The 23,315-nt window shown below is 43.2% G+C and overlaps 1 protein-coding gene across 2 annotated transcripts; it reads left to right on the top strand.

The window, feature by feature from the left end:
* Positions 1 to 1,156: 1,156 nt before the first annotated feature.
* Positions 1,157 to 21,773, top strand: ACOX1 (acyl-CoA oxidase 1). 2 transcript variants are annotated; one of them, XM_074160179.1, is made up of 14 exons: positions 1,157 to 1,343; positions 2,565 to 2,724; positions 11,527 to 11,687; positions 13,424 to 13,531; positions 14,066 to 14,185; positions 14,762 to 14,877; positions 15,093 to 15,262; positions 15,411 to 15,573; positions 16,289 to 16,479; positions 16,721 to 16,900; positions 17,579 to 17,684; positions 17,772 to 17,915; positions 18,763 to 18,969; positions 19,992 to 21,773. In XM_074160179.1, exons 1-14 carry the CDS (start codon positions 1,232 to 1,234, stop codon positions 20,040 to 20,042), a joined length of 1,989 nt encoding a protein of 662 aa, XP_074016280.1. In that variant the 5' UTR covers positions 1,157 to 1,231; the 3' UTR covers positions 20,043 to 21,773. The 2 variants fall into 2 exon arrangements, with proteins under 2 accessions (XP_074016280.1, XP_074016281.1); XM_074160180.1 differs by lacking the exon at positions 11,527 to 11,687 and adding an exon at positions 8,471 to 8,631 and having other exon boundaries at positions 1,182 to 1,343.
* Positions 21,774 to 23,315: the final 1,542 nt, after the last annotated feature.

Genomic DNA, 23,315 nt, shown 5'->3' with positions numbered 1-23,315 from the left:
TTCCTGATACAAGCCAGGATGGTGGTGGCCTTCTTGGCCACCTGGGCACACTGCTGGCTCATGTTAAGCCGGCTGTCCACCAACACCCCCAGGTCCTTTTCTGCTGGGCAGCTTTCCAGCCACTCTTCCCCAAGCCTGTAGCGTTGCCTGGGGTTGTTGTGACTGAACTATTAAATGCCTGGCTGCCGATGCAACTTGTCACACGTGCACTCTCAGTGTGGTATTTACAGAATCACAGAATCGCCTAGGTTGGAAGGGACCTTTAAGACCATCTAGTCCAACCTTAAAGAAAAAAAAAACAAACAAAAAAACCACCAACACTAAACCATATTCCTGAGCACCGTGTCAACTCGTCTTTTGAATATCTCCAGGGATGGTGCCTCAACCACTTCCCTGGGCAGCCCAATCCAATGCTTAAAAACCCTTTCTGTGAAGAAATTTTTCCTAATATCCAACCTGAATCTTCCCTGGTGCAACTTGAGGCTGTTTCCTCTTGTCCTATTGCCTGTGACGTGGGAAAAGAGACCGACCTCCCCTGGCTATACCCTCCTTTCAGGGAGTTGTAGAGAGCGAGAAGGTCTCCCCTCAGCCTCCTTTTCTCCAGGCTGAACCCCCCCAGCTCCCTCAGCTGCTCCTCACAAGACTTGTGCTCCAGACCCCTCACCAGCTTCCTTGCCCTTCTCTGGACCCGCTCCAGCACCTCAATGGGGTTTTTCTTGTGGTAAGGGGCCCAAAACTGGACACAGTACTCGAGGTGGGACCTCAGCAGTGCCGAGTACAAGGGGACGATTCAATGCACGGCTAGCCCCAAAGGCAGCCCGTTATCCTAATGCAGGCCCAGCCCCAGCAGCAACACCCTATACGTCTGTTCAGGGGACCGTTTCACGCACCCCATTCACAGGGCACTCGCGGACGGGGCAGGCTCTAGGCCTTTAGCGCGGGATTCAAGGCACCGCTGCCGGTACGGCCCAACGCGCCCTTTAAAGCACAACATCCTGCCCGCCCTCCCACAGCCGCCGCCCGTCGCCCGCACAATTTAAAGCGCCATTTAACACAGGCCGCCGCCCAGCCCCGCTCCTCACCGCCCTCCGGAGGGATGCGGCGGTCACGTGGCCGTGCGTAGCGGCGGCGTCGTGACGTTACGCAGGGGGTGGGCGTGGCTCAGCGGCGGAGCGGAGGCCGGTGACGGGCGGTGTAGGAGCCGCCGCCGGTGAGGAGGAGGAGGATCGCGATGATGAACGCCGACTTGCGGAGGGAGCGGGCCGCCGCCACCTTCCAGACCGAGCTCCTCACGCACATCCTGGATGGCGGCGCCGAGCGCACCCGCCGCCGCAAGGAGATCGGTGAGGAAGGGCCCGGGCGGGCCGCCTCCCCCGCCTCGGCCCGGTGTCCCCCGCTGAGGGCAGTGTGGGGGTCTGTCCGGGTTGGGGGGCTGCGGGGAGAGGGAGAGAGCAAGGGGTGGGGGCTTGGGAGGGCTCTGAGGGAGGAGGAGGTTTTAGGAGAGGGAAGCGGGGGTGTGTGGGGAGAGTCTGCGGGCGGGGGGGGGGGACAGCCAAGAGGGGACGTCCGAGGAGAGGGAGACCGGGGTGGCGGCGGGGGGCAGCCCCGGGGGAGGTGAGGTGAGGGGGAGATGTGGGGAGGGAGGCTGTGGAGAGAGGGTTTGCAGGCTGTAGAGGAGAGAAGGTGCGGGGACCAGCTTTGAGGGAGAGGGGAAAGCTGTGAGGAGAAGGCTTGCAGGTGGATAGGCCTGCATGAAGGAAGGGATTTTTGTCTAATAGGTTAGAGGGGGGCAGGAGTAGTGTTATGTCCCTGATCCTCCTGTACTTCCCTTCCCAGAAAAGATTAGGGGTGACCCAGATCGAGTGATGTGCTTTTTTACCTTTCTCTTTCCCCTTCTTCCAGAGGGTGAGAGGCAGCATCCCATGGGCTTTTCTCTTGGTCACTGTTCCCTCCTTTTTCCTTTCTAGTATGCTCTTGCCCAACAGTACAGATATGACCTGTTTCTCACCTACCACTGCCATACAATGTGAGATTAATGAAATACGTCCATCATCTTTCTTTTCCCAGCCTGTACTGGGGTGGGACTGTCAGAGGCTGGTGTTGTGTAACTTGTGTGCCAAAGGGGACACAGAAAGTCAGTGTGCCTCTGGTTACCTTGGTTTCCAGTCAGCATAGTGGGAATAATAGCTGTGCCCTTCTGCAAGGAGGTGTATGGGGATCAAAGTTCATGGGGCAGTCTGATCCAGCAGTAACGATGGCTATTTGAGGATTTGAGATTGTTATTGAGGGGCCTGCAGGTCTTGCGTCAGTGAATTAATCTCCTGCCAAGTCCATAGTGCTCCAAACTTGTGGTTTATGTGTGGAATGGGAGAGTGCCCTGTTGCTAGAGTCCCTCTCTGAGAGCTTTGACTTCTTTCTGACTTCATTAACTTTTAATTTTGTTTTTAGTTTTCTGGTGTCTCTACCTTGAAGTACAGCAAGTGAAATGCAGAATCGTTTCTCAGTCACTGTCTGATGAGGTTTGTGGAAACTGACTTTGTTTTCCTCTTCTGTTCTGTCCCCAGAGGCCTTAGTTCTTAATGACCCTGACTTCCAGCATGAGGATTTGAACTTCCTGTCCCGTAGCCAACGCTATGAGCAAGCCATCAGGAAGAGCGCTCTGATGGTGATGAAGTTAAGAGAATACGGCATTGCAGATCCAGAGGAGATCTACTGGTTCAAAAGGTACCTAGCTGTAGAGTTTGCTTCTTGTATATACTTTGATGACCACCAGGGACATTGGACTTGTGCTGTTTTTCCTGTGCTTGCTGTCTAAGGGAAGCTAAGGACATGTACGAAAGCCCACTGAAGTCTTGGCTTCCGTGAATTTCGGATGAAATCCTGATTTCGTGAATATTGTGTTTTCTTATATTTTTGAATAGGAATGCACCATTCATAATTATACCCTTTTAATTATATATGGTGCAGAAAGTAAAAAAAAAAAATGGGACTTGTAGTCTGATTATTTTTTTCCCCGCAAAGGGATAAAAAAATATACCCAAGTACTTTGAATCTGAATAGATCTGATGAGGTTTCAGCTTCTAATGAAATCTGGTAAAGCTGATTACTTCACTTTGCACTTAGACCTAATAAGGTTGCATTACAGGCATACTTGAAAATGTTCCAAGATAGCTTATAAGTTCTTGTTTGTAACTATCTGTCTTCTCTCCCTCCTCCAAGCTCCTGGTGCTATAGTGGTTCCCTTTGACTCGAAGGTTTTTTGTTGGATCTGACCTTTTGTTTCTCATAGTATTACCCTTGGGTTAAGTTAATAAAAATAAAACTGTCTTTACATCTGAGTGTCATTCCTTCCAGCTTGCAGGGAGCTTAGTTCCTGACTTGGGATGTTTTCTCCCCTTAGTTATATTAAACTCATTCTTATATAATCAAACAGAAACTGTTTAATGGAGATTGCACAGCTCAACAAATCTGGATGTAATACCATGAATATATCCTCTGGCACATAATTTAACATGCAGTGTTCATTTCATGCACTGGTAGGATCGCAAGCCCCCTCTGACTGGATTTGTAGAAAAGCTGTCATTGGCCTCAGGGCATGAATATTGGGACTAGTTAGTTGAAATCATCTTGTCTGCTGTAGTTTTAATTTCAAAAAAATTGGTCTACACTGACCTGTGTCATGAAAGTTCTAGTGGAAATACTGTAAATGTCCTTCTGAAAATTGGCATTGGTGGACGGTGATAACAAGAAAAAAGTTCAGTGACTGTATTAGATTATTCAGGTACTGCATGACAAAAGTTAATGATTAATTTTTTTCTACACAAGGGTTATTGGAGGTGATAGGGAAGTTTCCTCAAATATCTTTATGGAGAAAATTCAGAGAATACTATCCATTACCTCAGCTGGCAAATTTCAATGAAGGTTGCAATGTACATGCTGTCTTTTGGTAACGTTACTGACAATATTTTATGAAAATAGGACTTTTTTTAAGTAGTCAAATGATAGATTCTAGTTTTGCCTTTCCACAAACTTACTTGGGAGTCAGCAATCCTTAACTTTTAATGGATGAAAGCTTAGTATGTCATATAGATAAAGTGAAAAATAATACATCCATATCGTATGTGATATGAATAGTCAGGTGCGAGTAGTCAGAATTCATGATGCAAAATCAACTGAAACACTGAGGAAGGGTTACTTTTTTTCCAGAGTCAATTCTAATTGCAGACATTCAGGATTTGAAAAGGTGATTGCAGTTACTGTAGACTGACTGTATTTTCCAGTGTCTTCTGTAATAACCTGTGGAAGGATGAAGAGAAGTACATATACTTGCCTGCAGGTGTTTGCTTTAAGAACTGTATACAGGTGATATTCTTGATTTGAATTCTTTAGCACCAAGTCTGGTGCTTGCAGTGGAGGATATTGACTTACTGCTGCTTAACAAATGGAAGAAATGAAAGGGTTATTTTTTTATACTTTGATTTTATTTGCATCTTAACATCTGTCCCCACTTTCACACCTGCTGAGTGTCAAATGTTTTAAACTTAGTGAACTCCACCCAACTTGCAAAATTAAGTTTATTTCTATCTCCTATCCAAACATGCTAGTGGGTGTTAACTAAAAGGGACTTCATTTGTGTAACAGCTGACCAGAGGAAACAGTGTTTGGGTTTATTTGTTTTTCCAAACTGGAAAATTGAATGGATATGGTGTTGTGACATACCTTGAATGAAGTTTATGAAATAGACTGAAGTCCTTGATTCAGATGTCGAGTTGTATTTATTGATTGACCATCATATTTTTACATGTGGAAGCTTAAGATATTTTGCCAATAATCCCTCATGCCTTGTGATTATCCCTGAACAGCAGGGATGGATTTATTTATATTTGCAACTTTTGAGGATTTTCAGCTAGTTGTCTTCCTGCAGCTTTTGTATGCTGCCAGAGCCTCACTATGTAGCTTTCCATCATGAATGACCGACTTTACAGCTTGATTTATGAATAGGTGAGGAGAAATGATTCTTCCTTCAGCTGCCATGGAGATACGCTTAAACAGTTGTTGCTGCTGTGACGTGTCAAACTGAATGGTGGTCCTTCCCGTTTCCACAAAGGCTTTGTTGGACTCCGAAACTTAAAAGGATTTATTAAACATATCTAGTCAATTCTTCCTGTGTCTTAACATGTGTCGACACTGCAGTTGCTGCTGTGACTACAGCTTTTGAAGGCCAGCAGCCTCAAAGTGCCAATATTTAAAATGCCTTTTGCAGCCTAACTGCAGCAAAATGTAAGTCAGCGTGAAAAATGGGAAATTGTTCTGATGTATAATGCTACACAGCTCTTTGAAGAGAGCAGTCTGGTCAGTTTTAATTCACCCTCAAGTTTAAATAACCTTTGCTGAGGAAAATAGGATTAAATGAAGAAGTAAAAAACAAATGAGAGAAACTGGGGCACAGAAGAAGAGAAGATCTGAGAGCTGCAACAGATGATTCCTGTGTTCATAAGCATTGCATGAATGTGCGCTTTCCCCATGAGAATTTGAAGTTGACACTGAAGTTAGGACCTGGAGTAGCTTTCAGCAAATGAAACCAGAAGAACTGTAGTAGAGGCCCTACCAGCCATGGCTAAATTGATTTGGAGTGGATGAGCCTGACTTGGGTTTTTTGATATGATTAGAAAAGGAGTTTACCACCATAGCTTCTGTTACCTCTGAAGCCCAGTAAGCACAGGTCAGACATACCTCCTGCTCCTTCTCCACTGGGGCAACCCTTCATGTGGAAGAGAGTTATGTCAGGAACCACCCAAAATGACCCTATTCTTTGACCCAGTTCTGCAGCCTGAGATTGTCTCTGCAATTGTTCATTTAGCTGTCTTGGAAAACATAGACTTTGCTTCTGTTGTGCTCTGTTCACTGACAGATATGTCATCAAACTCATCTGTCAAATGCAAGTGCCTTTTAATGTGTGGGTGGCATTGGTCGCTGCAAAATCTGGAAAGATCTATATTGCCAAAGTAGTGTATTACTACACATCCTTCTGTAACTGGATTTGGAACTGCAGCCCTCCTCCTGACTCACTGATTGTCGTAGCAAGTTTGACTTCAGACCAACAAGGCGATTGTTGGTTATTGATCAGATGGCTGGTGCTAGATGCAGGTGGCCACCTTCAGTCTTGCTGTAGCAAAATGCTTAAACAGTTACACAATGCAGCCTTTGGTGTACAAACTGTATAGGGTTGGAAATGCCACGTGGGAATGTAGAAACTGGGAGGGAAAGGAACAAGAGTTTGGAGAAAGAAAACCTGTTGTTCCTCCCTTCACAGCTGGTCCCTCTTCAGTTTGCCCTGTGTCATGAGGAAAACAGGATTCTCTCTCATTGTCATTCAAGTTGTTAAAAGGCATGTTAAGAAAATCCTAGACATTCAGTGTGGAGTATGCAGAGGTGAAAAGTTTCTGCTGGAAATCAGCTACCTTTAGTTCTGCTTTCAGCTTTGTTAATGCAAGAAACTGCTAAAAGGCTGCCTGTTTAGCCAGTGAAATTGAATGACCTTGTGACACAGCCATGTTAAAGTATCCGCTTGCAAAATGTCATTCTTCTTACTCCTATCAGAGAAGGTGCTAGTTAAGCATGAAATATCTGGCACTTGTGATTAAACTTACTGATAAGCAGTAAAAGTTGCTGGTGTGACCTTTAAGATGATTTTTTTTTTCTGGAGTATTACCTTCAAAGCAGCAGTGTCTGACCTGATTTTTCTGATAGCAAAGCATGTGCTGTGCCTTTTTCATGAGTTCTTTCAGTGGCTCTTGAAAATACACAAAAGAGCTGTTCAGGCTCTTCCCGAGCAGCCCTGAAACAGTGTATTTCAAAGTCAGCAGTCATTATCTTCCTCTAGGTTTGTCCTTTTTGGGCCCAAGGAACAGATACACGGTAATTGTGCTGTAGGCAGTGAGGAAGTAAAGGGTGCTGCTATTGCCACATGGGTCCTGGACTAAAAGAATAACCCACACAGGAAACCACAAGAATGTTGAAAAATATTGTCTCACTGTCCTTGTAGCATTTTTAGGCGCTCAGTCACCCTGATAACTTTAGCTTTGTTAAGCATGTGCTGCTGTAGGCAATAGTAGGCAATAGAATATTTTCTGGTAAGAGAACTGTCTACCTCTGGACACTGTACCTGCACTCACACCAACTTAAAACACAGTTAGTACATTAATCACCAGCATTAAATTACTTGATTACAATAGTTTTGCTCCTGGAACAATCCGTGGCTCATTCAGTCTTGTCCATTTAAAAACAGTTCCATTTAAAATAAGCGTCTTCAGCATGCAGTGCAGTGGTGCTGAAGAGGCTTTGTCCTGCTTTCTCTCGCCCTAAGGCTGACTTCCACCATTTGTATAGGGATCTGGGTTTGAATTATCAATTATTTACTCTCTGCTCCCGAGCACTCATTCCAGGCATGGTGTAAAATGCCAGTCTCTAATGCTGCTGTAATTTGACAAACTACACGCATAGCATCCCCTAGGTAGTGCAGATCTGTGTTGGCAACAAACTCTTCAGTGTGCTCCCTGGGCAGGTATTAATACCTCGAGATAGAAGGATATATTTTCCTTGTAGGTATCTTGGACAGGTGGGAGAGATCTTGTATGTAGGTATTCGTGCAGAGCGCTCGTTTTTTCCTCCTCCAGCTTAGAGTTTCAGTGGAATAAGCAGTTGTGTACAGTAGATTGAAGGTGAAAAAACTGTTCAGGCTGCAGAATGTTGAAGGGAAGATGCTCTCATTTACCACGTAGCTTTCACACAGTGAAACTTTCTTACGCATTTGTGTTACAGAGCTTGTTTTAATTGGGAATGTACTTTGCCTGCCATTGTGGCTACTAAATTAATAGAGTTTTCTCTCATGAAATAACCTTTGTTTTGATGAAGCACTCCTAAAATGTTTGATTTTCGTTCCATTCCCTCCAGCAGTAGCCTGTAACAGTAATTTTAATTGAAGGTGAGTTCCTGATCTCAGAACTGATAGAAGCAGCTACAGGTAATACAGAGCTTTTCTGAAAAGCACTTGGTCACCTAAGAAGCCTTTTCCTTTTCAGTACGTAGTGCTTCTAGCTAATAGTGGCCTAGTTCTAGGCTACCAGCAGCAGTGGGATTTATTTCCACCAAGCCTAAGAGATGGAGGAGAAAATAATTTGGTTTTCATATCCTCAGTTTTAAGTTCCCTATGAATCTTTATAGGATACTATTTTTTCCAGTTACATAGCAACAGCGGGATTCATGGGGTGAAGAAAATGCCTGAAAGAAACATTTATTTCCCCATTAGCGCTGCTTCTGTTGCCTCTGTATTTGGAGGTTGCTTGTGGAACAAAAAAAGGTTGAAATAGGCAAAGAGATTATTTATCTTATGCTATGGTTGGAGAAAAGCCTTTCAGGATCACAGGAACAGTAAGACTGAGATCCAGATCCCTCTATTTCTCTCCTGTAGAACATGCTTGGGCAATTTTCCTGAACCTCTCGGTCTCCACTTCAGCATGTTTCAAAAAACCTTAGAGACCCAAACGACTGATGCTCAGAAGGAGAAATGGCTGCCTTTGGTCCGTGGAGTCAAGATAATTGGCACCTACGCCCAAACCGAAATGGGACATGGTTAGTTCCCTTCAGGCATCGATGGGTAACCTCTTTTCTGTAACTCCAGTTTGTAAATTGATGATGCTCCCCAGGTAAACCTAAAAGGGGAAAGGTAAAATGGTTTGGTTAAGCGTTGATGTTTCCTGCCCTATAGCCAGGCAGCTGCCTCATTTCCCATCCTAACGATCACGGAGTTAGTTTTGGCCTTTTCCAGAACGCACCTCTTAGCTGATCACTGGCTTTGTAGTTGTTTACCTTTGTTTTAAGATGAGGAGGTTGTTCTAAGCCCTGGGATTCTTGAATTTCACTTGAACTGGTTGGAACATGTCAGTCAACAATACTGTGGTTTTTATTTTTGGCTGAATTTGGGGCATGTGTATCTTTGAGTTCTTGGAGCATGACTGGCCTGTGTAAACAGGTCGGAAGTGTACCTTTTGATGCAATGTAGCATGATGAGGTTGTGCATTTTTGTTTTTGAAAGTAAGGTATGCTTTGCCCCAAGCACTTTTCTTCCAGATGCTACTCCATTGCAGCTGTACAACTTCATGGAAAGATCTTGGTTTCAAAGAAGAAAATCATCTTATTCCTACTATTGTTGAAAACAACTTTCGCTTCTTCAAATGGAAGAATGTTTAATGAATCAGAAAACAGTCTTTTGGCCCAGAACTGTGGCTGTTTAACAAACCAAAAACTAATGCTTGTGCTGGCATCTAAACTGGGAAAGCATGATATGTACAAGTCTGGACAATTGCAAAAGTTAGATGGAAATGCCAGTTGCCTGGCTGTTCAGTTACAGCTACTCCTGGTAGCTGAAAACCTTTGTAGAAGATGCAACGGAGGAAATCCTGTATCTGTTCTGCTTGGGAGAGATGGAGAGAGCAAACCAAGCTCAACACCAGAAGCTGAGACAACCGGATGGCAACAATAAATGCCTGCTGACCTTGTTTGCTTTTTCACACCAACTTCTTTAAATCAGACACACATCCACACCAAAGTGATTTATTTCCCTTGCTATTTCACATCAGATCGTTGCACTTTATTGCCTGGTGATGGTCTGGTTTGCTTATAGTTCTCGTGTTGTTTGATGTGAAAATGAGTGTTTTTACACTTAATAGAACTAATATGGTGATAGTATGGTAAAGCAAATATACTTTCAGCACTGAGTAATTAAAATGCAACCATTTGGCATTCCTGCTGTGAATGCTGAGTATCTAACTACTCCGTTAGTAAAGCTTCTGCAGTAATTGTCGCTGAGCTCTGCTTAATTTAATCCTGATGTTTAGAAACTGGTGATGGATTATTGAATTGAATCCTAGCCTGGCTGGGTACTTACTCAGTTTTATCTTAGTGAGTACCTACTTGATAGCCTGCATTGATTTTTAACCTATTCCATAATGAGTAAGTCTCTCGAAAAAATAAAAGAAAGAAAAAGCACAAGTAGCACAGGGCTGAAAAGGAAACAAAAAGGAGTAATGAAAATGCCGTACTGTTCTTACCTGGTTTATAGCTATAGTAAATAAGGATTTTATTTCAATCTTTGACTTTCAGCTGTGTACTTCTCACTAGTACTGAACTCACTCAATCTGGTATTCCTGATAATCCGTTAGCTCCCTGTTGAGCATGGTCACTGTTCAGCCAAAAAGCTTAGAAAACGTTGCTACTGGATTTATTAGGTGGTTGAATTTATTTGTAAGTGTCTTAGAATATCGAAGAACTGGAGTTCTTAGGAAGCCCTAGGGATAGAGCTAGTTCGTATTAATGTGTGTTTAGAGGTAACACAAGAATGCATTCTTCCCACTTCAATAAGAATGCAAACTGAGTTTGAGCTAAGCTCAGATCAGTGCTCTTTCCATAATGCATATCTCATTTAAATGTATTTATTCCTGTTAAAGACCAGTTATGTTATTTCATACATAAATGTGCCAGATGAACAACCTTTTTACAGAAGGTACTGATCCTCAATCTATATCCCCACTAGTTTAGTACTCAAAACTATCAATATTTGAAGATTTAACAAGCATTTAATTCTTGATATCAAAAGACTTAATGAACCACTTAACTGCCTAACAGTGGTGTTTGACAGAACTTGAAGGAAGAGCAGTTCTAATGAAACGTGTTTAATTGGAGAGACTTTGTGTTGGTGATTTACAGGTTGAAAAATGTTGGCTTTTTTGCCAAGTTGTTTATTTACACAACTTTGACTTACACATGCAGAGCACTGTCCTTTTAAGAGAGCTTTTAAAAATGGCAAAAGTGGAAGGGAGTTGAGTTGGAATGTAATAGTAATATATGCTAGTTGTGTCTGGTCTTTAAAAAAAAAAAAAGTGAAGTAGGTAGTACAGACAGTTAGGACTTTCCTCTTTTTTTAAAGTTTTTTTAAGTTTCATGAAAATGTAGCTCATTCAGCTGGATAAACCAGGACTTCTACCAGGTTCTACCCTCAAACCATGGGGGGGAAAAAAAAAGGACTTTCTATATCTTTAGGTCAAGGCTTTCTTCAGCCAGATCACATTTTCAACAAACTGACATTCTGACTCGGCCCATTTAACTCAGGAATGCTGTGGTTAACAAACCACAGTGAAGCTGGTCTTTCTTTTGGTTTGGATTAATCCTTTATTTATCAATCATGGTTCATCAAAAATACAGGAATGTTGCAAATGCATTTTATGTATAATTATAACGAAATGCATTGCAGCGTGTTTATTTCAGAGTCGGTGTAATTTCTTATTATTCAAGCCTGAGAAAAGGACAGTGCTCTGGCTTTCTAAAATACACTTGCTGAATTCAGATTTACACATGAATCATTTATTTTTTTCTTTTTGTCTCTTCCTGAATCTCCACCATGAATCCTCATGCTTGCTTCCCACCCATAACATTCCCTTCACACTCCCATCCCATGACACTTCTTCGCAGCTTTGTACATCGTGGACGGCCTGAGCCTCTGGATCTTCACCTGGGCATGTTCCTCCCCACCCTTCTCACCCAGGCAACCCCAGAGCAGCAGGATCGCTTCTTCATGCCTGCCTGGAACCTGGAGATCATTGGCACTTATGCCCAGACTGAAATGGGCCATGGTACAGTACATTCACTAAATGCTATTTCTAAGAATGGCTTTGTGTACAAAGGATTCCTCTGCCTGGGAAAAATGGTGTGTGTTTATCCCACAGCCTTTATGTGTGCAGTTGTGGCTATAGGGAAAAGTGGACTGCCTCTGAAATTTTTAATAGATCATTATGCCACAGGCTGCTTTTTTCTCCTATGGGAGAGTTTGATGTCTGTAGTTTTATATATGAGCAACACTAAGTGCTCCTCTTGTGCCATTCAAACCAGTATAGATTATTGCATGTGGCTATGGTGATGTCGATTTGATGACATCGGTTCATTTCTGCACTTACCATTCTTTCCAGTGTGATTTCTGCTTTGCTCTACTTCACATTCAGTGTGAAGACAAAAGGACAGAGCTTTAAAGTCCTAAAAGAGATGCCAAAAAAAGTAAGAGTTGTTTGTCACCTTGGGACTGACCTTGGATCAGACAACGTGTGGATGACTTGGTTCCAATGCTCGTGTTTTGTGGGGAGCTTTATTCCCCCAGTTCTTTAGTTCACTCCCATGTGTTCTTTTTAACTGAACCATGAAATGTCTTTTTTTAATTCTCTGTCTCAAGCAGACTTTGTTCTTTGTTGTTGTTCCTTTGCTTTCAAGCCTTGAAATGGATTTTGGTAACTCCAGCAGTATTGTGATCGCAACACTTTTAATCCAAGTTTCAAAGGGAAGATATTATGCCTTGGGAAACTTTAGTTTTGACATCTGAGAGTTGCAGATGAGAATTATTTTCTGAAAATGAGCAGGACTCACCTCTGTGCTGAAGTGAAATGTAGAGACTGTATGAAGCATAAAGTAACTGCAAGTCTGTGGAGAATCTCTTGCAGCTAGTGAGGTCTGAAGATCCTTTACCAGCAAAGTCAGTCTGTGTTAAGCTGCCTGTGGAAGTCTACCATGAACTCCCCGCTTTGGAAATGTGGTTGTGTCAAGGTGATATCCTTTTTCATGCTGAAGCTCTTGTGTAGAGTCACTATCAGAAGTGTTCACAGCTTCTTTAACTTAAGCAAGTAGGCCCGATGATTTTTATTTTATTTTTTTCACGTATGCAGGGACAATGCCACTGCTGAGACAGGTGCGTGTGAAGTAAAGAGTTGGGGGCAGAAGACAAAGACTGTTCCTGGAATTGTTACCTTCATCTTTTTGCAGTCTCTTCATCCACCTGCATCAGTACCCTAGTATATACATGCCGTTACTTGCTGTCTTGGAGCTATGGATGATCTCATTTGGGAGAAACTTCTCCATCGAGCGTGGAGAATGTAGGCCTGATGAGGGAATGAAGAGATGATGGGAACTACTTATTTCATCTTGTGGCTGAAAAGTATATGATTTTTAGTTTGCAATGTAATCAGATTGCAGTTTTAGTGAAATCCAGGTGAGCGTGTCTTTGTGGACCTTTTTGACTGAGAAAGGGCTTCTGGTGTGTAAGAGCAAAAAGGTGTCAGGTTGGAGGTGCTTGGAAAACTAGTCGTAGACCACTGGGAAAAAAAATCCAGTATGTTTTCTGAGAATTGGCTTCAGGTCCCAGAATATGGTCTGTCTCTCACTTGTTCTTCCCTAATTGGTTAATATTTTGTCCTTTATATAGTGTTAAAGAAAAATTAAAATTTGTACATTACTACTGGAGTTCAACTTTCCATTGCCCAATTCTGTCCTCGTCTCTGTTTTGTGACTGACTTCCCGTGAAAACAATGTGTTTGCTTGTTTTCAGGGACTCATCTTCGAGGTCTGGAAACTACAGCCACTTATGACCCTGCCACCCAGGAATTCATCCTCAACAGCCCCACTGTGACCTCCATTAAGTGGTGGCCAGGTGGACGTAAGTGCATCACCGTGTGTCTAAATCTGGAAGATGTGTGGAAAAACTTAGGGAGGTGATGTCATGTGTGTTGTATCTACAGAATGGTGATTGAAAGTTGATCCCAAGAGCTGGCGGAAAGGCAGTTACTCTTGCACAACAAGTAACAGACTTATCAGAGCCTACTGCAACTTTGGATTATCTGTGTGCTCTGAATTGTTTCTCAGAATCATTCACACTGTATGGATTTGGTGTAATTTTTGATCAGTTGTATTAAAATCTTTATAACTCCCTCAGCTTCCGTGGCACGTTTGGCGAGGACTTGGTATTGTAGGGGCAAGAGAATCGTATTGTGCAACTTTGACTTGAGCAACACCGTTTGTCTAGCTGTAGAATTCGGATGATAACCAGTGTTGTAAATCTGGTTTTCTAACGCATGGTGTGGTTACGGTAATCTCGGATCCTGCTTTAAAGGAAAGAGACTCTGTGTATATAAGTAAGCTGACTGTTTTGTTTGTTGTTTTTTTTTCCTTCTGACTTCCACTCCTTTTGCAGTTGGGAAGACATCGAACCACGCCATTGTCCTGGCTCAGCTTTACACTCAGGGCCAGTGCAAAGGGCTTCATGCCTTCATTGTTCCCATACGGCAGTTGGGCACCCATGAACCTCTGCCAGGTAAAAAACTGATGTTAAAGGTTTACCGCTCATGGAATACATTAGACCTGTTTCTCTCCAGCTGTAAACAGCTGCATGTGACTTGTTAGTGTACGTGGCTTATTTCACTAGCTGGTTTTAGTGAGTTGATAGAAGGTCACAGGGCTTACGGGAATCTTTTTGATGACTGAATTGCCACTAAGTCATCTTGCATGTCGCACTTTCAATGTGAAGGTTATTTCAGGATTTGATTCTGTCCCAGTGTTTCCCAGCTGTGCATTCTGTGAGGCAGCATGTCCTTCTGCTTTCTGAAAGGGAAAGAATACCTTTCATCATTCTCTAGCTAGAAGTGAGCTGCGTGATCTTTAGAGGCAGCTCCCCCAGTGACTGGATAGTAGGACTGCATGTAAATTATGAAGATCCCCATGTTTTGATGTCCACTTTTCCATCAAAGAGATTAAGGCCTCATTAGCTGTTACTCGTAACAACGCTAGGACTTGTTAGAAAACTAAACAGTCTCTATATTGGAGAAGGCTTGAACCTCTCCTGTGGAGTTTAGTTCCTGTTTCTTAATGCAAGCGGCTTTGTCTATGGCAGGTATTACAGTGGGTGACATTGGGCCAAAATTTGGTTATGATGAAATGGATAACGGCTACCTGAAAATGGACAACTTCAGAATTCCTCGGGAGAATATGCTCATGAAATATGCCCAGGTAAAGCAGTGAATTTCAGCATATGCTGTTAGAAATGGACACTTCAAATGCTGTTGAATATTGTACTTCAGTGCACTTCAATGGTTGAATATTGTACCAATAAGATTGTAGGTTGCCTGTAAGTGCTACTTGATGAGTTTACAGCTTGAGAAGTGAACATGTAAAAGGGAGGAAACTAAGAAAACCAACAGGCTGTATTTTTTTTTTTTTGGTAGGTTGAACCGGATGGCACCTATGTGAAACCACTTAGTGACAAGCTAACCTATGGGACCATGGTCTTCATCCGATCTCTCATTGTGGGCGATTCAGCCCGCTCCCTGTCCCGGGCTTGTACCATTGCCATCCGCTATAGTGCAGTGAGACACCAGTCTGAGCTAAAGCCAGGGTAAGTGTAGTGAAATAAGAGAGCAGCCTAAGTGCTAAGAGAAAATTCCCAAATACTGGAGGGAAGAGGGACTGTGGTTGATGTTGTTTGCAGTTTCTCTAATGTTTGCTAGCCACTGTCGTACTAACTCATCTGTATTTTGCTCCAGGGAACCAGAACCCCAGATCTTGGATTATCAGACCCAACAATACAAACTCTTTCCTCTCCTGGCAACAGCATATGCTTTTCACTTTGTGGGAGCCTATATAAAAGACACCTATCGTCGTATTAGCGGAGACATCAATGACGGGGATCTGAGTGAGCTGCCAGAGGTACTGTGTCCTCTTTTGATTTTATGTAAGGTTTCTTTACAGCATGGGAGAAAAGGCTTTCACTCATGGGATGTCTTGTAATTCTTTAGATTCAGAGATCCCAAGCCCAGTATGTGCTGGTGACTTTTATTTCTTTATTTGCACTGTTCATTTAGCATATCTTTACCCCCCCCCCCCCCCCAAAAAAAAAAAAATAGGGAATAATGTACATTGAGAAAGCTAGTATGAATATGTTTTTTATAAAGGTGACTTTCCAGGAATGATGGCATATCGCTTGGGAGTAGGGAGTTAAGACTGGTCTTGTGCTGTAGCTTCTTGATTGTTCTTCCAAGTCACTAGGGTAGAACTGGTGTGTTGATCAAAGGTATCGGTACTATACTGAGGGGTTGGGGTTTGTAAAATGTCAGTTTTCAGTTAGGGGTTCTGTCTGAGAACCCAATGTGACAATAGGCAATTGAAAAACGGTCTTGGACATAATGTGTAGAGACAGAAAGGATGGAGTACTCAAAAGACATCTTTACCTGTATAGATGCTTTCATGTAGTTTGGCTCAGGAAAGAGTCCTTACAAGAAAAACAAGACTCTGTGGGACACTGGAAGGACGGTGTTGACTCTACTTTTTTTTTTTTCTGGGAGCTGCAGCACTTGGCGCGTGTGTGTGCAAGCTAAGAATGGAAAATAAAAAAATCTAAACTGGCTTTGCTTTTGTCCACCAGCTCCATGCACTGACAGCAGGGCTGAAGGCGTTCACGTCCTGGACTGCCAATGCTGGTATTGAGGAATGTCGGATGGCTTGTGGTGGACATGGCTACTCCCGCTGCAGTGGCATTCCTGACATCTATGTCACATTCACCCCATCCTGCACCTATGAGGGAGAAAACACGGTTATGATGCTGCAGACAGCTAGGTATGGTAGCTTCTGTCCACAGCCATTCTTGCCTTGGCATTACGATCTCTGTAGCTGAAGTGATGAGCAGAATAATCCCGTATTACCGTGAAACTGGTCTCACGTTTCTGTTCCTTGCCCTGTTTTTGACAAAGGTGTATGCCTGCAACCATTCTTTGCTAGTCTGACCCTAGGTAAGGTGACTTCTCTCCATTCAAACAACTTATGAGTAAGAGCTGCTATTTGTTGTCTCTGTTTTCAGGTTCCTTGTCAAAAGCTACACCCAAGTTAGTTCTGGGCAGCGGGTTACTGGCATGGTGTCCTACCTTAACGATCTCTCCAGGCAACGCATTCAGCCACAGCACGTGGCTGCCAGAACTGTGACTGTGCGGATCAATGATCCAGTCAGCTTGGTGGAGGCCTACAAAGCACGTGCTGCCCGGTGAGTTCACACTTAGAAGACTGAGCCAAGCACCAATAAAATTTTGTGTCTTGGGAGAGGTGTGATGCCCTGTTAATGTTAGATTCTCAAGATGTGTTTTGCAAAGCTTTGCTCCACGTGTTGCTTTCAAGAAGTGACACACTTTACGAGGTTGGGTCAGTGTTAAACGCTTTGAGGTTACAAGAGGCCACATACAGCCTATGCATCGCCTAGTTACTCTGCTCTGTTCCATTTCGAAATCTTTTTCTTATTTAAACGTAAAGTATATTCGAGCGTACAAATACCAACATTATTCAAACTGCTCAGAGATCTATCTGGAGAGGGGGTTGGACTAAATGATCTCCAGAGGTCCCTTCCAAACCCATATCATTCTGTGATTCTGTGGAGACAAACAATCCTGATATTAAATTCCTGTTGTGAAGGAAGTGTGAGAGTGGAACAGATACCTATATATGAGTAAGTATTCAAGCACCAATACGTGCTGTGAGATGTCGGCTTGCCCCTCTGTAACTGTGCTCTGGCTGCAGCGGTGAGGATGGGGAGGTTTAGAGCCACAACTGCTCACTCCAGGCAATGTATTTGGTCGTAGCACACGACCTCGAAGTTCTTCTCATATGAATTCAGTGTACACAGTCTTGTTAATGTGCATAACCTCTTTTTCTTTCTTTTATGAGATAGACTTGTAGAAGCTGCAGCAAAGAATTTGCAAGCTGAACTGAACCACAGAAAGAGCAAGGAGGATGCCTGGAACAGAACTTCTGTTGATCTTGTGCGAGCATCTGAGGTCAGTGATGTGCCTGATAAAGAAATATGCTGTAAGAGCTTCTCATCTTTTCATGAATCTGATTCACCTTCCTTTCATTTCTTGTAGGCACACTGTCACTATGTGATAGTGAAGCTTTTCACAGCCAAGCTGGCTGAGATCAGTAATGCAGCAGTTCGTGCTGTCCTGACTGAGCTGTGTCTCCTGTACGCGCTGTATGGGATCAGCAAGAACACAGGGGATTTCTTGCAGGTTGGTATCTTTCTCCAACACTTCTAAGTCTCTTGAACCAGAGTCATTGTTTGAAACATGCTTAAAATGCAAAGTTTCACTAATGCTTAGGCATAAGGTCTTGACAGTTGATTTCCAGAAGGCCATTAGCATCGCAGGTCTGGTGGAGGGCTCTTGTCAGATTTCCCTTGTGATCTGCCAGAAGCAGAGTTGGATGATAAATAGGAACGTGGCATCTGTCTAGATTAGCTTAAATGTTTTCCAGTTGATAAGCAGGTGTTGTATGTTAAAAAACAAGGAGTTAATAAAGGAGATTGTTAGAGATGGTCTGAGAGCTGTATGCATTTGTAAATTAGTGCACAAAAGGGGGATATTATACCCCAAATCTTAACCCATCCTTCTGTGAATGGGTTTAAATTGTCAGGCATTCCTTTTCTTCTTTTCATTCTTTCAGTTTGAGAATGTATTTGTGCAGCGGTCTTTTATTTTCTCTTTGGGTAGACGTGGTATGTTTTGTCTTCCCATTTTCCTCTTTCTACCAAAAAATTCCCTGAAACCAGGAAGAATTTAATATACATGTATGCACGTTCTTCAAGAAAACTTGCTGTTGAAGTTAACATACAGGCACTCCAAAGAACGAGTCTCACATCAAAGGTTGAATAGCTAAGCAGTATAGTGGGCTATGCTGGGTCTCCTTCTGCTTGTACGCTGGCAAATTACTATATTGATTACTTAAGGGTTTTTTGGTTTGGTTTGGGTTTTTTTTCCAGTTCTGCATTTCTGTTTGAGGGGGGAGGCTGACTTCTGTTAGACCACAGGGATGGTTCTGTTGATGCATACTCTTCTGATGATCTCTCTTTTCCCCAAGGCGGGTATTCTGACCGATGCCCAAATTACTCAAGTGAACCAGCGTGTGAAAGAGCTCTTGGCTATAATTCGTCGCAATGCAGTAGCACTGGTAGATTCCTTTGACTTTCATGACGTTCATCTTGGATCTGTGCTTGGCCGATACGATGGCAATGTCTATGAGAACATGTTTGAGTGGGCGAAGAAATCCCCCCTGAACAAAACAGAGGTAAAGAAACTATTTTTTTCATATTTGTGTCACGTGTGTCCAGAGGAATAACCCAGTTTAGGGCTTTTTAATTTTGATCCAGTGATCTTGGCATGTAATTGATGAAAGGGGGAGAAGAGTCACTTAAGGTAATGGACCAAAACTAGCAACCTGCTTCTGCTCTTCTGCTCTCGGCATACTTTCCTCAGTTACTCTCCCATGTGTCACATGCATCCCTGTGGGATACTTTTGAGTTTCTCAGTTGAGGAAGGAAATTATACTCTCCTTAGAGAAACAACTGAATAGTCTCATTGAATTTAAAAGAAATTACAAGTTCCTGTTAATTCTGCTTAGTGACAGTAGCTGTGAAAGCCTTACCTGTTTTCTGCCAAATGTTTTGGTGCCTTCAGGCATTAGCAGTGAGTGGAGAAGAAAATAAATTGCTGTCACATAGTATTTAAGTGTCAGGTGTTGCATATTTGCCCTAAAGCTGTAGCTACAGCTGAGCTAATTAAAGAAACTGAGCTGAGAAGAGTCAGTGTTCCTCTTGTGTCAGCCAAAACAGAACTCTCAATCCTGTCTCAGTGGCCTTTACTGCCTGTATTTGATTTGGACAGACCATCTCCTGTGATGAGCTGCCAGAGACTGGGATTGTAGTTATATCCCACCAGAACTTGCTCAATTTTTTTGTGCTTCTGAAGTCAGTAGGGCTTAGGGGCTTTATGACAGTCTCCATAGGAGACCTTTGCCAGTTTTATTTGAATTAAAATGCTGAAGAACTGTCTGTATGGATGTAAGAAGTCTTGCATTCTTTTTTCTTACAAGAAAGGTAGTGGGGAAGCCAAATTGTTTTGGCTTAAATTCTAGTCCTTTGTGTCGCATAGATACTCAAATACAGGACTTAGCTGGCTGTTCCTAAATCCTCAAAGTGCCTCTGATTCAAATTTCCTTAGTATAAAACCACGCTGCAAGACGTAAAGAGCTAAAACTGTTTTAAAACTTAGGCCTGACCTTGTTGTAACTGCCATCTTCTCCTTTTACAGGTTCATGAGTCTTTCCACAAACACCTGAAGCCGATGCAAGCCAAGCTGTGAAGCCTGCTGGGTTTTTTTAAAAAATGCACACTTTTCCTGACCTGAAAACTGGATGTTTGCATCCTTTCATCAGGCACCTAAATCAAACCTTTCAAATCCTGGTAGCTGTAGGACAGTGAATAATTGTAGCCTTTCTTTCCACTTTTGTAAATCGAGGAGGTGTTTGAGGAGAGTGTGTAGGGATTGATGCCTGTTTTTTAAAGTGCAATTATAATGGTAAAATTAACCTTTTAAAAATCTGGGAAAGCTTTATGGATTCGTACAAGGATTGCTTTTTTGAAGCTGCTAACTAGAGAGAAGTTACTGTCAACTGGAAAGGTAGCAGGATTTTACTACTAAGTAGTTAACAGCCCTCAGGCAATAGATTCTAATGAGCAGTTATGTCCTCCCTTCAAAAAGCATCAATGTCTTGATTTATTGTTATTATTTTTAAGATTAGCACCACCTCTCTCCTTGTTTGGTAAATATTTATGCTGTCTAAAGCCTCCTGCATGGTTTTGTGCAGATGAAATCTGCATGTGGTGCTACTCTCCTGATGTAGCTGGGAAGTAAACACCCATCTTCCTCTGGAGCTCTGCTTCATTCATCGTTCCAGAAGACGTATTCATGTTTTCTAGTACATCCTTCTTTCACTGCCCTGCAGAAATGCCTTCTGGCCGTGTGCCAGCTCCAACACTGGCACCTTACTTAATAAGAAATCAAAGGAGAATATAGTGATGCTGCTCTGAGGGAAAAAACAAACCAAGTAGTAATAATCAGCTCGGTGTTGATAATAGATGTTCTGCCCTTCTTTTAACTCTTAGTATTTTCATAGCACTATCTCAAAGCACTTTACAAATGTTAATTATGGTGATTTGATGTGAAAAACCACCTGTAGTGGTAGAAACTGCAAATTTGACCTGGAATGATGAAGCCAGTATTTGAGGGCAGAAGTCAGTTGACCAAGGTCTTTGAGTCTTCAGGTTGTTCTGGGACGTTCTTCTGGTTTTTAAAGGCATTCTTCAAGAAAATGACAATCCCAAGTGAAGTATCCAGATTTTTTTTTTTTTTCTCTACCCATGCATTTCCAAGGAGCTTTCTCTGATGTGCTTAATTTTGTTTTTATATTGACTTGGGACTCGCACAGTGCTGGCTGGATTTAACAGGTGAAAGATTTAGCTTTTAACAGAACCTCCTGATGCCCAGTGAAATCGGTGCAGCTACAGCTAAGCAAAATCATTGTTGTTTTTCAACACCAATAACTGCCCAATAACAATAAAACCTCTTTTCACAAAAAAGAAGAGCAACTTTGAGCTTAAAATGGTAAAAAGCTTCAGCATAAACCCAAATCCTGCAGTTCTGAGGCAACATCTGAGAAGCTGGTTCTCTGACAGCTTTGGTAACTGTTAGTCTCTAATTTTGGATCAGTTTTCATGGATGAGTTTTTCCTGGCACTAACAATGATCAGGCACAACGTTTGGCTCCACATGCAGTAGCTGAACAGAAAGAAATGTTTAATTTTAAATAAAATAATCAAACTTGCCTTTTGGCTTCTGAGTCTTTCAGGTGGAGTGGAACCACCGCTGTTCAGGAAACCAAAGGAGGCAAAGGGCTTTGCCTTCCGTTTATTCAGTAGAGCAGATGGCTGACATGGGGAGGGATGATGGAGGAGCAGGTTAAAAATATGTTAATGAGAACAGTACTAGCTAACAATGTACAGATTTAATAAATTACCAAAATGTGTTTTCAGACAAAATGTCTTTCTTTCATGCATTGCTTTCAGTGGATCCCATTTAAAGTTTGGACTAGATGATCTGAAAGTATTCTGATAAGAAGTTCCACCTAAACATGAGGAGGAACTTCTTTACTTTGAGGGTGGCAGAGCCCTGGAAGAGGCTGCCCAGAGAGGTGGTGGAGTCTTCCTCTCTGGAGACATTCCAAACCTGCCTGGACATGTTCCTGTGCAACCTGCTGTAGGTGGACCTGCTTTGGCAGGGGGCTTGGACTAGATGATCTTCAGAGGTCCCTTCTAACCCCATATCATTCTGTGAGGTAGAATGATGTGTTCAGAAGACCTTAAATCAGTTGGATTTTATTTGTCTTCTTTCTAGTCTGACCTTTCTGGCTTTGCTCTATGGCGTCCCAGGGCAACCAGCCCAGTCCAGCAGCTGCCCTTCCCACTGCTCCTGACCGCAGAAAAAACGGAACTGCCAGAGAGCAGAGCTCTGTTGCAGTTGCCGAGCCTGTGGCATGTTGCTTGGGATTATTGTGGCTGATTGCTGCCGACAGCAAACATTTAACAATAGTATTTGGCAGCAGAAGCTTTAATTCATAGAAGCTGTTTCTTTAAAATTGTTTCCCCCTGGTTTTTTTTTGGAGTAGACGGTGATGTAATGGCAAATGCTGTGCTTCCTTGCCATTGGTGAGGGTGTTGCACACCTGTTCCTCTTGCTGCTGTTGGTGGTAACATCTGAATGCCACAACCTGGATAAGACTTGTGTGTCTCACAGTCAGCAAACAGCGTTTAACCTCTGCCAGGTGGCTCTGCATCCTCGTTAGGACTTGTCTGTCTTTTGACAAAAATGTGGTGGTATCGTTTCCACAGGTGTCGAGCTTCTCCCATGTGAGTATAAGTGATTTCAGCGTCAAGTAATGACGCTTGTAAGCTACGCCGTTCTTCTTGGAGTATTGAAACGAGTGGTCTGTGTCTCCAAAGGGCTGTGATCACTCTTTTATCAATTAAACACCAAGACAGGGCTTTAAAGCCCGGTGGGGCTGATTATTTCTGCCAGAGCCACCCTGCTGTCTTTGAAGGTATGTCTTCAAAGGTGTTGCTTGAGGGAGGTGATTCTGCCCCTGTACTGTGCTCTGCTGAGACTCCCCCTGCAGTGCTGCGTCCAGCTCTGGAGCCCTTGGCCCAGGAAAGTCATGGACCTGTTGGAGCAGGTCCAGAGGAGGCCGTAGAGATGCTACGAGAGCTGGAGACCCTCTGCTGTGAGGACAGGCTCAGAGAGTTGGGGGGGTTCAGCCTGGAGAAGGCTCTAGGGAGACCTTCGAGCCCCTTCCAGTCCCTAAATGGGCTCCAGGAAAGCTGGGGAAGAAGGACTCTTGGTCAGGGAGTGGAGCTCAGGAGAATGAGGGGGAACAGGTTTAAACTGGAAGAGGGGAGATTTAGGTGAGATCTCGGGAAGAAATTCTTTGCTGTGAGGATGGTGAGACCCTGGCTCAGGTTGCCCAGAGAAGCTGTGGCTGCCCCATCCCTGGAGGGGTTCAAGGCCAGGCTGGATGGGGCTT

This window comes from Numenius arquata, chromosome 17, assembly GCF_964106895.1.
Source record: "Numenius arquata chromosome 17, bNumArq3.hap1.1, whole genome shotgun sequence".
Taxonomy (NCBI): domain Eukaryota; kingdom Metazoa; phylum Chordata; class Aves; order Charadriiformes; family Scolopacidae; genus Numenius; species Numenius arquata.
This window is presented reverse-complemented; position numbering and strand designations above follow the sequence as displayed.

Excerpts from the sequence above, each read along its gene's own strand:
- ACOX1 (XM_074160179.1), top strand. The coding sequence starts at position 1,232 with ATGATGAACGCCGACTTGCGGAGGGAGCGGGCCGCCGCCACCTTCCAG. Across the intron at positions 1,344-2,564 it reads CCGCCGCCGCAAGGAGATCG|AGGCCTTAGTTCTTAATGAC; the intron begins GTGAGGAAGGGC and ends TTCTGTCCCCAG. Across the intron at positions 17,916-18,762 it reads ACACAGGGGATTTCTTGCAG|GCGGGTATTCTGACCGATGC; the intron begins GTTGGTATCTTT and ends CTTTTCCCCAAG.